This window comes from Silene latifolia, chromosome 9 (assembly GCF_048544455.1).
Source record: "Silene latifolia isolate original U9 population chromosome 9, ASM4854445v1, whole genome shotgun sequence".
Lineage (NCBI taxonomy): Eukaryota > Viridiplantae > Streptophyta > Magnoliopsida > Caryophyllales > Caryophyllaceae > Silene > Silene latifolia.
Window position 1 is genome coordinate 78,597,313 of NC_133534.1, and position 15,730 is coordinate 78,613,042.

The 15,730-nt window shown below is 41.9% G+C and overlaps 1 protein-coding gene and 1 non-coding gene across 2 annotated transcripts; both read right to left on the reverse strand.

Annotated features, from left to right (window-relative positions):
* Window positions 1-460: 460 nt before the first annotated feature.
* Window positions 461-12,677, reverse strand: LOC141601249 (uncharacterized). Its single transcript, XM_074421512.1, has 4 exons — window positions 12,533-12,677; window positions 12,034-12,349; window positions 914-1,052; window positions 461-847 (listed from the first exon to the last, which is right to left on the reverse strand). Exons 1-4 carry the CDS (start codon window positions 12,675-12,677, stop codon window positions 461-463), a joined length of 987 nt encoding a protein of 328 aa, XP_074277613.1.
* On the reverse strand, window positions 3,363-3,468 carry LOC141603921 (small nucleolar RNA R71). The gene has a single exon (XR_012525756.1). It is a non-coding gene; the product is annotated as a small nucleolar RNA R71 (small nucleolar RNA).
* Window positions 12,678-15,730: the final 3,053 nt, after the last annotated feature.

Sequence of the window (15,730 nt, forward strand, 5' to 3'; positions counted from 1 at the left end):
CCATTTCGGTCACCATGTATAAAATGGACTACCATTTTATTTTGTCAATTTGTCACTTGTCACACAATATGTCACATGTACTATGTTACATGTTTTTTTTGGGGAAAGAGTAAGTATTATATATTAAGCAAATTCACCCATACAAAAATGTTCATATACTATTTTGCAGTACTGCTTACATTCATCCCATACAAATCATGTCTACCCATCCTTGGACTCGACTATTTTTGGACTTGATATTGCTCCCACGTAGTGTCAGAATGATCTCTGCTTTGCATTTAAGTACTAGCACACAAGGAAGTGGTACTAGTCCATCAAATCGACACTTGTTCCTGCTAGTCGAAATCTGATAACAGAAACTTGCCAAAGCCAGAGCCACCACCTGCTTCATCACAAGAGATTGGGTTCTATAGTGAACCCACCACTCAATAAATCCTTGCTTAGGCAGCATTATCATTAACTAGTCCTGCATCAAACTCAGACATCTACTACTGAATGGACACTGAAAGAAGAGGTGATCTAGTGATTCAGCAGCATCATCACAAAGATAACAAACATTATCCTGCACAATTCCCATCCTCATGAGCCTATCCATAGTTAGCAATCTCCTTTGAGAAATCAGCCAAATATAGAACTTATGCCTTGGAATAATTAAAGAGTTACTGATCCAAGGATACCACTCCTTATCAGTACCCTCCTCAACAAGCCAATGATAACCCTGTTTGATAGTATAGGCACCTGTCCCTTGATTTAGGGGAAGAAGCTTAATGACCCCCTTTACCCAACAGATTTTTTTCCAAGCCCAACTAGCACCAAAACCAGGTGTATATGCAAACCAGTCCTGATGCTAGATGTACACAGCATGTATCCAACAAAACCACAGGTGGTCAGTTTTAATTGCAAGCCACCAAACATATTTGGCAACTGCTGCCACATTCCACCAGTACAGATGCTTCAGACCAAGCCTTCCTTTTTTAGCAGATTGGCAAACCTGATCCCAGGCAACCAGAGCTAGGCTCCCTTTACTGTCATTGCCATGCCATAAGAACTTCCTGCACAATACTTCAATTCTATTAATAAAAGTCTTTGGTAAAATAAAGATGCGCGCCCAGTAATTGTGCAGGGTGCTGAGAATAGATTTGATGAGGACAACTCTGCCAGCATAGGAGAGCTTTGATACGTGCATTTTGTATAGCCTTTTAAGCCTATTTTAGCACGTATTTCCATGCATTATTGTACTGTTTATATAGTATTATGGCCCGAATTTGCTACTTTGGTTCGTTTTGTCTGTTTTGTAGAAATGAACGCGAAAGTAGTGGAATCGTACCATTTTTCGTCCTTTTTGCATGCATTTTGAGGAGACGGGATTTTCAAGAGTGAGTTTCTGCATTGGGATGCGTGAAGGCACGGTTTACGAGGCAGTCGGGCATGAGTCTAAGCTGATTTGAAGGAAGAACATCCGATCGAGTGGTTTTATTACTCGATCGAATGGTTTCTACGTCTTTGGTTGATCGATCGAGCACTTTTATACTCGATCAAGAAGTGCTGAAAAGAGAGGTTACTCGATCGAGTAACTATTCTACTCGATCGAGTAGATTTTCTGGAGTTTTGCTCGATCGAGTGAATTTATTCTACTCGATCGAGTGGTTTGGTCTGGCGTGGGCTTTAATTAGCCCGTAAGCTTGTTTTAGCTTTTGGACTTAGTTTATTTTCTATTTAAGCTTACCTTACTAGGTCATTAGCTATCTATCTTTTATCTATTCTTTCATCATCGACACTTTTTCTCAGTTTTTCATCTATCATTTTCATACTTCACTGTAACTTTATTTTCGGGATTATTTCGCTCGGATGTGTGTGTTCTTTACGCCGGATTTTCACGATTGTAATCTCTTTCTCCTTTCTTAATAATAATCTCTCCTTTGTTCATTTTAATTACTTGTTTTGCTTTATTTAATTTCTGCCCTAATTTACTTTTTATGCAATTTAATTATCGTTTTAATATGTTGAATGCTGGTTATTTATCTGCTGTTAGTTTTGATAGTATTAATAGCGATATGAGTAGCTAAATCTAATTCATGTTGGGATTAGGGGATCTACGGTAGAAATGTGACGATGTAGTAAATAGGTTAGATGGATTAATTGTGAGATTCTGTCACCATAGCAATTTAACTGTATTCTACCGACTTAGTTGAGTGCACGCTTCTGAGTCACCCTTTTAATCTGGCTAAATTTAATCCTGGATCGGAAGATTGGACTAAATAGGCCTGCTATGAACAGTAGACTACCCTGACCAGGACGGAAGTTAAGTTAGTGGAAGTTTAGGGTAGAAAGTGGACCGGAAGGACGTTTCCATATCCGTCTCGCATTAATTTGTCTAAGTTGTTTACAGTTGAGTCACTGGACTACCATAGTGAACCGAAATCTTGACATGACCCTTCTCTATTTGATAGTTTAATTCTATTTTCCTGCCTTTACTGCTCTTGTCTTTGCTTCTCTTTCCTTTAAACCTTTTAGTTTAGAAAACAAATTTAAACAACCCCCCATTTGTGACCAAATAGACGGACTTTTCCAGATATCTTGCCTCCCTGAGGAGATCGACTTGACTTCCCTAGCTATATAGTTAGTTTAGTTAGTTTATTTTTGATAGGTACACGACAGCCCTGTCAAATTTTGGCGTCGTTGTCGGGGAGGCAATTGCCCTATCCGTCTTTGTTTCGTTTATTTTATCCATCTCAGGGAATTTTTATTCCTTGAGGCAGTTCTTATTTATTTTCTTTCAGTGTTGTTTATGCCCAGGTCAGACAGGTTTGAGTTAGTTTCAGCTGATTCAGAGCCAGAGAGACTATTCAGGCATAGACTCCGTCTGCAGAGAAAATCACAAAAGGAAGACTTGAGTACTTATGAACCAGAGCTTCACCATTTTCTTTTCGCAGAAGACCAGTCTTTAGTAGAAGACATTCCTATTTCTGCCGATCAACCTGTAAAGATGCCGAACATTGCTAGTCACTCGGAGCCTAAAGCAGCTTCAATTCCAAAGGGTTTCAATCTCCAGACTGAGGATGGGAATACATTTGACATCCGTCCTTCCTATATCAATCTAGTGGAGAGAAATATCTATAGAGGTGTGGCAGGTGAAGACCCAAGGAAGCACAAGGAGGTCTTTACAGACTACTGTTCTACTATCCCCGCCACAAAGGGGGTAACTCAAGACAAGATTAAGGAGGTTTTGTTTCCTTTTTCTTTGACTGTCTCAGCCAGGGAGTGGCTGACGGATCTGGACCGCGCGGCCGCAGGGGTTACCAACTTGGAGAACCTTGCTCTTGCTTTTTAGAAGAGATATTTCCCTCCACAACGCACCAATCAGCTGAGGGAAAAGATTACAAGTTTCAAGCAGGCACCTGATAAAACTTTATATGAAGCATGGTCCCGGTTCAAGAAGTTAGTGAGGTCTATTCCTCACCATGGTTTTTATCTGTGGTTTTTGTCTAACCAGTTCTACAATGGGATGTACGATGATCACAGAGCCATACTTGATGCGTCATCTAATGGGAGATTCCAAGAGAACATTGACGATGATAAGGGATGTGCCCTTGTTGAAGAGATGGCAAATCACAGTGCTGAGTATGGAAACCCGAGGGATGGTATTAGAACAGTTCATGCAGTTGATAAGCAAGTTGTGGCTCAGCTAGATGCCATAAATGCTAGATTTGACAAGTTGGAGTTACATTCTGCTGGGGAGCCTCAGACGGTCCATTTGCTTACTAGAGGGGAGACCATCACATGTGAGAGGTGTGGGAGCAATGACGGCCATACTGCTATTGGCTGTCTTACAGAGAAGGAACAGGTCCTTGCCTTTCAACAATATAGGCAAGGAGGGGGTTCCTATTATAATAACCAAAGGGCAGTCCATCCCAATTTGAGGTGGACAAGTCAAAATGTGCTTAATCCTACCCCTCCTCTGCACCAGCAGCAGTCGTATGTTCCTCCACATAAGAATCAACAAGGCTTTCAGAAGCCTCCTTCCTTCCCTCCTCCTAATCACGGTGCATCATCTTCCGGAGGGGTGAGTGAGATAGGTGAGCTAAAGACGATGTTGCAATCTTTTACAAAGGAGTGGCAGCTGAGTGATCAACAGAAAGATGCATCCATCAAGGCACTTGAAACTCAAGTTGCCCAGTTAGCCGCGAACCAATCTGCAAGGAAACCGGGTCATTTACCGTCACAAGCTGACAAAAATCCACATGAGACGATAAATTTAATCAAATTGAGAAGCGGTCGTTCATATGAGGGACCGAAAGTGTTGAAATCAGACCCGTGGAAGGTTATAACTGCTAATAAACAGTGTTCTGGTGAAGAAAAGGAGCTGACGGCTAAGAAAGTACTCGATCGACTAGTTTTTGGGGGTCGATCGAGTAAAAGTGTTGAAGAAAGTACTCGATCGAGTGGAATTTCTACTCGATCGAGTGAACAGGAAAAAGGAACTGCTCGATCGAGTGAAATTTCTGCTCGATCGAGTGACTTTGTTGAAGAAACTACTCGATCAAATGGGAATTTTGGTCGATCGAGTAGTATGGATACGGAACAGCTTGATCGAGAGCCTGCTAGTGCTCGATCGAGTGAGAAATCACCTCAAAGACCTCGTTCGAGAGGAAAGAAGTGTCCGAAGGATATGGAGCTTGATCCGGCTGACTCGTTGGAAGAGAGGAACAAGGGACTCGAGATACCCATCACGGTTCCCTTCCCGAGGCGTCTGCAGAGTACTAAATCTAATCAACAATTCGGCAAAGTTGCCAAAATCCTAAGAAGCTTGCAGGTCACTGTGACATTCGCCGAACTGCTGACATAGGTACCCTCTTACCTTAAATTTATGAAAGAAATTTTATCGCGTAAGAGACACATTCATGATCATGAGACGGTAGCTTTGACCGAGGTAGGGACGGCCCTAGTTCAGAATAAGTTACCTCCCAAATAGTCAGACCCGGGTAGTTTCTCAATTCCGTGTCATATTGGTACCCATTTGATTGATAACGCGTTATGCGATCTTGGCGCTAGCGTGAGTGTCCTACCGCCGTCTCTGGCTAAGAGACTTGGTTTGACAAAGTTTAATTGCACAAACATGACTGTTCAGATGGCCGACCGTAGCATATCACGGCCACTAGTTGTAATAGAAGACATACCTGTTAAGATCGGGAGGTTCTTTATTCCCGTCTACTTTGTTGTACTTGACATCCCCGAAGATGCCCATACCCCTATTATTTTATGAAGACCATTTTGTTTACTGCCCGTGCAGTAATAGACGTCGGGGGCATGACATTGACTTTTCAGGTTGGGGACGAGGAGCTGATATTCCATCAGTCTAAGTTCCGGAGGTCTCCCATGCAAGCTCGGCCTTGCAATGCCCTCTCTTCTATTGACCCTATTATTTACACCCTAAATGAAAATTTGGAGCATTGTGCTGCTATTGTGACCCCTCCGCCTCAGGTTGAGAGCAAAAAGGAGGAAAGTTCGTCTGTTTTCCTTGCTGCAGGTACAGATGAAAATAATGCAGGAGCTGTCAAGGGTTGTTGTGCAATTAATGTCAGTCAAGGTGGGAGTGACAGTGTTAAAGCCGGTGAGAAAGGAGTAAGGATGAGAAAAGTTCGCGCATATGTAGATGTCAACTATTCTCCTCCTAATGATTCAAGTTCAAGCTCATGGAAGCTGAAGAGGACGATCAATGTTGCTGAGGTGACGTCCTCCAGTCAGGAGCCCTCCGAGGGGCTACTGAATTGCCTTGGGAAGTGAGCGGGGAAATGCCCCGTGTACCAACTTGTAAAAACAATTTGTTTTAAATTTTCCTTTAAACTTTATTGCTTTTAATTAGGACAATTAGAATTTAGACAATTTTTAGCGTAGATTAGAGACTATAGACTGTTACTTTGCGTATTTGGTATTTTGGGATACTTTTGCGAGTGTTTCTATGCAGGTTTGGGGAATTTTACGCAAATTCCAAGGAAGAATGACGAATTCAAGAGCTTACACGAGGAAAAGAGCTCGATCGAGTACTTTTTGTACTCGATCGAGTGAAAAGTGGACGATCGAGTGATTCCATTTTAGTCGATTGAGTAAAGCAGAAATGGGGAGTTCTCGATCGAGTAAATTTTTACTCGATCGAGTAGATGGATCCATAAAGTCCTCGATCGAGCAGTTCTAAACCAGTCGATCGAGTGAGATGGGAATTGACACGCAGGGAGTTTTCTTTAACTTCCTCATTTTTGGTCTCTTATTTCATTTTACCTCCAAATTTTCGACACCCTTCCCTTTTGCGATCAAAAATACCCCAAATCCCTCATATATCTTGCCCATTTGCCAAATCCGTCACCTACATTTTGCTACCTGCTAATTAATCATCAAAAGCCCTCTACTTTCCCTCTGATTTTCGTTATTTTACTCGGTCTATTGGGGATTTTAGGTTTTGCGGTTTTTCGATCAAAAAATCGCCATTTCTGCTTGTTGTTTGTCGATTAATTGCAATTTGTAGGTTCATTCTCATCAAGTAAGTATCTCCTACACCTTTTTGAATTTTAATTTCACTAAATTCGCATTTTTATGAGGTGAATTAGGATTAGGGTTTGAAATCCCTTGTTTAGTCGAGTTTTTCGACTTTGACTGTGCTTGTTTGCCCTATTTAGCTTACTTGATGCTTAATCCCATGCCTCCTTGCTTTTACATGTTTAATTTCGAATTTTGCGAGAAATAAGCGATACGGGTTCATTACAGTCGAAATTTTCGACTGTCACCTGGTTTTGCTGCTGTCATTTACTCAATTTATTGCTGTAACTTGCTACCATCCCCTATCGCTGTTTACATGCTCTTATTCAAAATTTTGAGGAAAAGTTGGGAATTTTTGTGCTGTGGGTCGAATTTTTCGACTGGTTAGGGGAATTTTCATGCCGTTTTCATGATGATTTTCATGCTGTTTAGCTGCTATTTTCTTATCAATTCCCCTGCCCTATTTATTCAGGATGGATTCTAGCTCGATGCCTTCGTCGAGCTCTTCCACCAGTCCGTCTTTGTCTCTGTCTGAGACGGTAGACCCTGCTGTTACTACCGTCTTCGCACCGGCCAACACTTTTGTGTTCTTAGTTTCAGCCGCCGGTACTGTTTTTACGCCAGCTAGCACTGCTGCTAGCTCTGTTTCGGCTGCCACTTCAGTCACAGCCACCACCACTGCTAGCACTACTGCTAGTCTTTCTTCTTCAGTGGTGGTCACAGCAGCCACAGCTTCTACTTCCACCACGACGGACTCACCTGCAGCTGCAGCCGCCTTTAGAGCAGTTCTAGTTCCTCACGCCATCACTGCACGGGCTTCTACTTTGGGTTCGAGAGGCCGGGGCCGAGGTCGTGGACGTGCTCGTGCTACACCAGCTCCTGCTACTTCTACTTCTGCTGCTCCTTCTGGCACGGTCACTGTCCGAGGGGACAACTCCCTCGACTCTTACCCCGACTACCCGCAGGTAATTTTCGTTAACGGTGTACATCGTAATATGTTTTATAACTTCCTTGGATGTGAGTTTTTACCTACCCGGTTCTTAGATAAACCGGCACTTGAGAGACTAGGCATCTACGAGTCAGTTTGTGAGCTTGTACGGGGCACGGGGATGGCCGGACTCATTACTATGAGTGGCCGTACCTTTCTGGAGTTGAGTCTTGAGTTCCTCAGCTCCTTTACCTTCTCCTCCGGGGCACACGTCGCTGCCCCCACTAGTTCTTCTGTGTCTTTCCGGTTGTTCAACCGGACTTTTTCGATGACTTTGGAGGATTTTGGTAGCAGACTTGGACTTTCCTCTACGGGCGACGCTACCGCCCCTAGGAGGGTCGTTCGTCAGCTTTGGCGGACCTTGGCCTAGACCACCTTTCCCGAGCGAAAGCTCGCACAGGTCTACCTTCCCCCTGCCCGTTACTTTCTTAGACTGATGGGGAGTACCATTTTTGGCCGAAATGAGCCAAACAACATCATCAACAACGAGCTCTCCATCTTAGGCGGTTACCTGAACATTGACTACGAGGGTTCTTTTACCCTCAACACCGCCTATCTGACCACCCAGTACTTCCAGGCCCAGGGGATGAAGGTCACGGGATCTATTGCCTGCGGTGGCATGGCCACCATTCTTGCCCGTTCCCTTTTCCCTGTCTGGCCTCGTGACTTACCGTACCTCCCGGGAGAGAGGTATTTGAGCCTGGCTACCATGCACTCTCAGCATTGGCTGACCACAGACTTCCAGACATGGAAGATAGACGGTTCCCTGTCTGTGGACTTACCTTTCCCCACTCTCCCCCGTCTAGCCCCTTTTCCTACTGTTGCACGGGATGCCCGACTGCCACCTCTGCCTGACTACCACCTTTCACTCCGACCACTTACTACTTTACCCGCCACTAAGAAGTGGCACAGACTTGAGACTGGAGAGGGGTCCACACCTTCTGGGAGCGGCCAGCCTTCCACGGCCACTCCTACACCTACCCCGATCCCTATCTCCACTACTACTCCCGCACCCGCCGACCAGACACAGACACAATCGGTTCTACCGGCTAATTTTGTACCTCCACCACCCTTTGAGGCGTCCTCGGTCATGGACCAAGGGCGTCGTGACGGTTTGTTAGTTGAGATTGCAGAGAGAGAGGCTCGTATGGAGCGGGACTTAGCTTTGACTTTGTTTCCTCTATACGAGTACCACTTGAGTCGACACCGTCCGATCCCAGAGGGTTGGCCACACCCTTCCTTTTACCGGTACCTAGCTGAGGGGTACCCAGAGTCTGCTGAGGAGGAGGAGGACGACGAGGACTCGGAGGTGGCAGCGGAGAGAGCTCGAGCTGAGCAGAGGAGGAGGAGAGAGCGGGTGGTGGACCCGGACTACACAGTGAGGGTGGAGGACGTGCGCGACAGCGACGAGGAGGCTGACGAGTAGCTACTGGTCTACTCACTTCCCCAGTTTTCTGGCTGGTTTGGGGAAGTTCGTGTTTTGTATGTCCATCTCACTCTTTTATTTTTGTCCCCTGTATATATCTGCTGGAGGACAACGAGGGCGTTGTCCGTTTTGGTTTGGGGAGGGTATTGAATCCTTTTAAGTCTGCATTTGCATTTGTTTTGCATTCATGTTTATCTATTTCAGCTTGCATTGTTTATTTATTTCATAAAAAAAAATCAAAAAAATTAGAAAAATTTCAAAAATTTAAAAATTTTCACGTTTATTTTTGCATATAGGTTGAGTCGGAACGGTAGATTTCCGTGATGAAACTGCACTATAACATGTCATTTTACTTGATTTTTGCACTTCTGTTGATAGTTATTATCTTTGTCATACGCATAGTCTACGAGTTCTTGTTCAAATATAGCTGACTGTTTAGACTTGACCTGATAAATTGTCAAGCTAGTCCATAAATTCTGAGGTTTAGAGCCCATAACTGGTGACATTCATGACCAGTTCATTACGAATTGAGAGTAGTACTCCTTGCATAGCATGTTCATCATTTTTGCACTTTTATGGCATTCAATTTCTTGTCAAATGCACACATTCAGGTTTGTGGTTGGTGTCACATGCAGGGAGGTGCTTGCAAATTTTCCCTTTTCCTTATATTTTTCACCCATTCAGCTCCACTTAAGCCAAAACTTGCCCTTTTGACCGATTAGCTACATCCCAAACTGAGCCTGCCTAGTATAGCTAGTTTAGTATGTCTTTTGTGGTATGATTTCCATCTGCAGTTTGGCCCGTATCTTTTTGTATGGAGTTGGTGTAAATTGAGGAAGGAGAAAGTGAAAGGAAAAAAAAAAAGAAAAAAAAATGAATGAAAAAGGTTGTGATTCACGTGAAAATGAAAAAAAAAAAAAGAGTTGAAAAAATAATTGATTTATATCATTTGTTTCATTTAGACGGTGTTAAAAAAAGGAAAGTTTGTGACCGTCTAACTCCTCCGTTTTTATTCCATATTTTTGAGGAGATTGTGTATGAGATTAGTGAGATGTGTGCCAAATGAAGGGCACTTGTACTTTATTTTTCAGTCAGTTGAGATTCGGATGGTTTTATATGGTCCTGTTAGGAACTAGCTTGACGCTTTTACCTCCACATTACCATAACTTGTTTTGCCTTTTCTCACCTGAACCTCACTATTCCCATATTATTTGTAAGCCCTCGGCTGTGACGGACATTATTGGTTGGAGTGTGTGCAATAGTACTTCAATTGTCTTTCATTTTTGTTGCATGCATGCTATGTAGGTCGCAGTTAGGTGAGTGACTGTCTTTCTTTCTCTCTTTTATATATAATATTCACCCTTTGATTCATGAGAGAAGAGTGACCACGAGAGAGTCCGATTTTGTTGATCTTGCAAGGTCGATAAGTTGGCTATATTTCTAAACGGCTTATAACTCGTTTTCGTATTGACTGCTTAGATATGACTGTTAAATTTTGTTGCATTAAATTGGTTCAAGTAGACAAGTTAAGCTAGCTCTGAGTTTTCATTTCCGTTCCATTAGTTGCATTTTAGTTTACTCGAGGACGAGTAAAGGTTCGGTTTGGGGAGATTTGATACGTGCATTTTGTATAGCCTTTTTAGCCTACTTTAGCACGTATTTCCGTGCAATTTTGTACTGTTTATATTGGATTATGCCCCGAATTGTCTACTTTGGTTCGTTTTGTCCGTTTTGTAGAAATGAACGCGAAAGTAGTGGAATCGTACCATTTTTCGTCCTTTTTGCATGCATTTTGAGGAGACGGGATTTTCTGGAGTGAGTTTCTGCATTGGGATGCGTGAAGACACGGTTTACGAGGCAGTCGGACACGAGTCTAAGCTGATTTGAAGGAAGAACATCCGATCGAGTGGTTTTATTACTCGATCAAATGGTTTCTACGTCTTTGGTTGATCGATCGAGCACTTTTATACTCGATCAAGAAGTGCTGAAAAGAGAGGTTACTTGATCGAGTAACTATTCTACTCGATCGAGTAGATTTTCTGGAGTTTTGCTCGATCGAGTGAATTTATTCTACTCGATCGAGTGGTTTGGTCTGGCGTGGGCTTTAATTAGCCCGTAAGCTTGTTTTAGCTTTTGGACTTAGTTTATTTTCTATTTAAGCTTACGTTACTAGGTCATTAGCTATCTATCTTTTATCTATTCTTTCATCATCGACACTTTTTCTCTGTTTTTCATCTATCATTTTCATACTTCACTGTAACTTTATTTTCGGGATTATTTCGCTCGGATTTGTGTGTTATTTACGCCGGATTCTCACGATTGTAATCTCTTTCTCTTTGTTAATAATAATCTCTCTTTTGTTCACTTTAATTACTTGTTTTGCTTTATTTAATTTCTGCCCTAATTTACTTTTTATGCAATTTAAATATCGTTTTAATATGTTGAATGCTAGTTATTTATCTTCTGTTAGTTTTGATAGTATTAATAGCGATATGAGTAGCTAAATCTAATTCATGTTGGGATTAGGGGATCTACGGTAGAAATGTGACGATGTAGTAAATAGGTTAGATGGATTAATTGTGAGATTCTGTCACCATAGCAATTTAACTGTATTGTACCGACTTAGTTGAGTGCACGCTTCTGAGTCACCCTTTTAATCTGGCTAAATTTAATCCTGGATCGGAAGATTGGACTAAATAGGCCTGCTATGAACAGTAGACTACCCTGACCAGGACGGAAGTTAAGTTAGTGGAAGTTTAGGGTAGAAAGTGGACCGAAAGGACCTTTCCATATCCGTCTCGCATTAATTTGTCTAAGTTGTTTACAGTTGAGTCACTGGACTACCATAGTGAACCGAAATCCTGACATGACCCTTCTCTATTTGATAGTTTAATTCTATTTTCCTGCCTTTACTGCTCTTGCTCTGCTTCTGTTTCCTTTAAACCTTTTAGTTTAGAAAACCAAGTTAAACAACCCCCCATTTGTGACCAAATAGACGGACTTTTACAGATATCTTGCCTCCCTGAGGAGATCGACCTGACTTCCCTAGCTATATAGTTAGTTTAGTTAGTTTATTTTTGATAGGTACACGACAGCCCTGTCAAGCTTCCTGGCTCCTAAGCCTTGAATTCGAGCACTAATTATCTCAATGAGGCAGTGACAATCTTCCACCCCAAGCCTCTTAGGAGTGATATTCACTCCCAAATAATTAAAAAGAATCTTCCCTCTTCTCATTCCAGAGATTCTTTCAAGCATCATCATAGTACTCTCCTCAACACCATTTCTATAAATATTAGACTTACTATGATTCATGTTCAACCCAGATTCTTTAGAGAACGTTTTAAAAGCTCTCAACAAGAGCACCATAGACTGTCTATCCCCTCTACAAAATATAATCAAGTCATCTGCAAAGCACAGATGACTTAACTTTACCCTCTTTCAGAAGAGATGGAATCTAAACTCAGGCTTGGTCTGAACCCACTCAAGTAATATGCTCAAATACTCAAGGCAAATAGTGAACAGCAAGGGTGAGAGGGGATCACCCTGCCTCAATCCTCTTTTGCCCTGAAAAAAGCCAAACAAATTACCATTAAGGGAAATGGAGTATGTGGTAATGGACACACATTGCATTAAAAGCTCCACCATATGAGTGGGAAAATCCAAAGCATCAAGCATCTCATGCAAGAAAGACCATTCAACACTATCATAGGCTTTCTGTAAATCCACTTTCATCAGGATTCTGGGTGATCAGGCCTTTCTCTTATACATCTTGATGAAATCTTGAGTGAGTATAATGTTCCCAACAATGTCCCTACCTTTCACAAATGCACTTTGGGAGTGGCTAATGATGTCAGGCAGAATAGAACATAGCCTATTGCAAATAACCTTGGCAACACATTTGTATATTGTGTTGCAACAAGCTATAGGCCTAAATTGGAGGACATTTTCAGGTGCATCAGTTTTAGGGATCAGAGTAAGAATGGTAGTATTACATTCCTTCATAAGCTTCCCAGACTGATAAACATTCCTCACAGCAGTTTTCACATCCCTCCCTACAATAGCCCAAGCATCCTTGAAGAATTGGCTACTATACCCATCTGGTCCAGGGGACTTGGTACCAAGGATAGAAAACATAGCCACTCTAACCTCTTCATCTGTTACAGGTGTAGCTAGGAGAGCTCTGTGAGCTTCAGTAATACACTTCCCTCTCCTAACTATTCCTTTATTAACAGCACTAACATCTTTAGAACTCCCCAGTAGATCCTTATGATAAGATTCAAAAGCCTCATGGATCTCATCTGGTTGAGTACACAATATACCATTCTTATCCTTGACTTGATAAACCTTGTTCCTCAGTCTCCTATGCTTAATGCTAGCATGATACTATGCTGTGTTATCATCACCATCAGCCATCCATTTTTCCTTAGAATTTTGAAGAAGATACTAATCCCTAGCTTTTTTCAGCAAGATTAGCTCCTTAGCACAAGCAGCTTCAGCCTCACACCAATCCTTATTTAAGGGGTCCTTAATCAACATGACCTGAAACTCCTTGAGAGAGATTTCAGTCACTCTAGTAATATTCTCAATGTCACTAAAGTTTTTGTTGTTCAAGTCCCTTAGGCCTTTCTTCAGAGATTTCAATTTAATCGCCACTCTATACATGGGGGAACCTCTGACATTCTTCTCCCAACGCTGGCTGATAGTACCCTCAAACTCTTCAACCAGAGACCCCATATTAAAGTATTTGAAAGGGGGCCTATTCCTAGATTCATCAACCTTAAAGTTCACCAAGCATGGGCAGTGATCAAATAGGCCCTTTGGCAAGAAGTTTGCAAAGCATTCAGGAAAAGAGATCAACCACTCTCTATTAACAAAAACCCTATCTAGCTTGCTATAAATCTTAGAGCCACTCTCATGTTTGTTATTCCAAGTGAAATAGGCCCCTATAGACTTCACCTCAGCTAGATTATAGGTCCCAATCATTTGTCTCATAGGCAAAACATCATTCCAAGCAACTGAAGCACCTCCAATTCTCTCATTAATATTCAACAAGTTATTAAAATCACCACAAATCATCCAAGCAGTAGTAATCCCAACACTCAGCTGATTAAGCTTTGAGCACAAGCTACCTCTCTCCTGATCCTTATTAAAACCATAAACTAGGGTGAACCGAAAAGTAGTACCCCTGATTTTGTCAGTGACCATAGAGTGAATTAACTGAGTAGTAATACATCTCACATCTACCACATAATGACTTGGCTACCAAATTAACCAAATTCTACCTCTTTTATGTTAACTACTATTTGTGCAAATAGACCAACTCTAGCAAATATTACTCTTGACTCTAACCCAATTACTACTTCTTATTTTAGTTTCAAGTAAGCCAAATAAGCCAACATTATTTTGACTAACGAACCACTTTATTTCATTCTGTTTATTAATACTATTTATACCCCTAATGTTACAGAAACCTAAGCTACCCATTCTCAAGTTGCAATTTCATTAATCCTCTTTTTCCTGCACTGACACTCCTTAAGATGGAAAGGTTCAAGGCATCTATAAAAGTTATACCTCTGGGTGTATACTGCCTGCTATCAGGAAACTCTTGCCTCATCATCCTTGAGAGAATTCTCTTGGGGAAAGATTGTTCTGCTCCCACCTTTTGAACTTCCTCCACAAGCGACTCAACCCTTACAAGGACTTGTGTTGGAGTACAGACAGGTGTACTATTAGGGATAGCCTGAACAGGAGAGGAGTGAGGTACTGGCTTTGTAATAGGTGCACGTTGCTTAGGACCAGGATGAGGCTATTTTACTGCAGGTCGAGGTTTTAGCCTCCATACTTTCTTTGTAGCAACAATCTCCCCCTTCCTGCAATTTTCCTGAATGTGTCCCATCCCTTTGCATTTAGTGCAAATGAGGGGAAGCCAATCATACTCAGCCCTGACTCGCTGTATCTGCCCCAGCTCAACCTTGAACACTATCTCCATAGGATAAGATTGCCCAATTTGCACTTCAACAAGCACTCGATCATACCCAAAGAAACTACGGTTAGCAGTAGAGTCATCACACTTGATAAAACTCCCAACCTCACCACCAAGTTTCTTCAGGCTATCCTTACCCCAGAATTTAACCTCAAGCCCATATAACTTCATCCATATTAGCACCCTCTGAACATCATGTTTGATAAGAGCAACATCAGGACTCCACTCCTTAATAATCACTGGTTTGTTATCAAACAACAGATGACCTGTGTTAAGGATAGCTTGCTGTTGAGCTTTAGTTTTGAATCTCACCATGAAAATCCCATTCGGTAAAAAAGAAATCTTATCAACCTCATTGGTTGGCCATACTCATTTAATGAAGCCTGTTATCACCGTACTAGGTGGATTGGCCCCAAGAATATAGCAAAAAATGGCAGTTGACCAGAAAGAAATCTCACCTTCCTCATCAGCGGGTAAGAGATGAACCATAGGACGTTCTGGTGATTCCTCTTCCACTCCAGGTTCACTATCATACTCTTCATCTTTTACTATAGGCTCAAGTTACGTCTCAAATCGCAAAGGCGAAACCCTAAGTGAAGGTCATCCTACAGATTTGGGGGAATTTGATGAATGATTATTATTATTCTTACTAGTACTAGTTGCAGAAGAATCTGCTTGTTTTTGATTATTTTGATTATTTACTATATTATTGCTAGATTTGTTGAGATTAATTTTTGATTTCTTCCGTTTCGCCATTGTATAAACGAAGAACTCAATCGCTTTCTCTCTCTAGTTTCTCTCT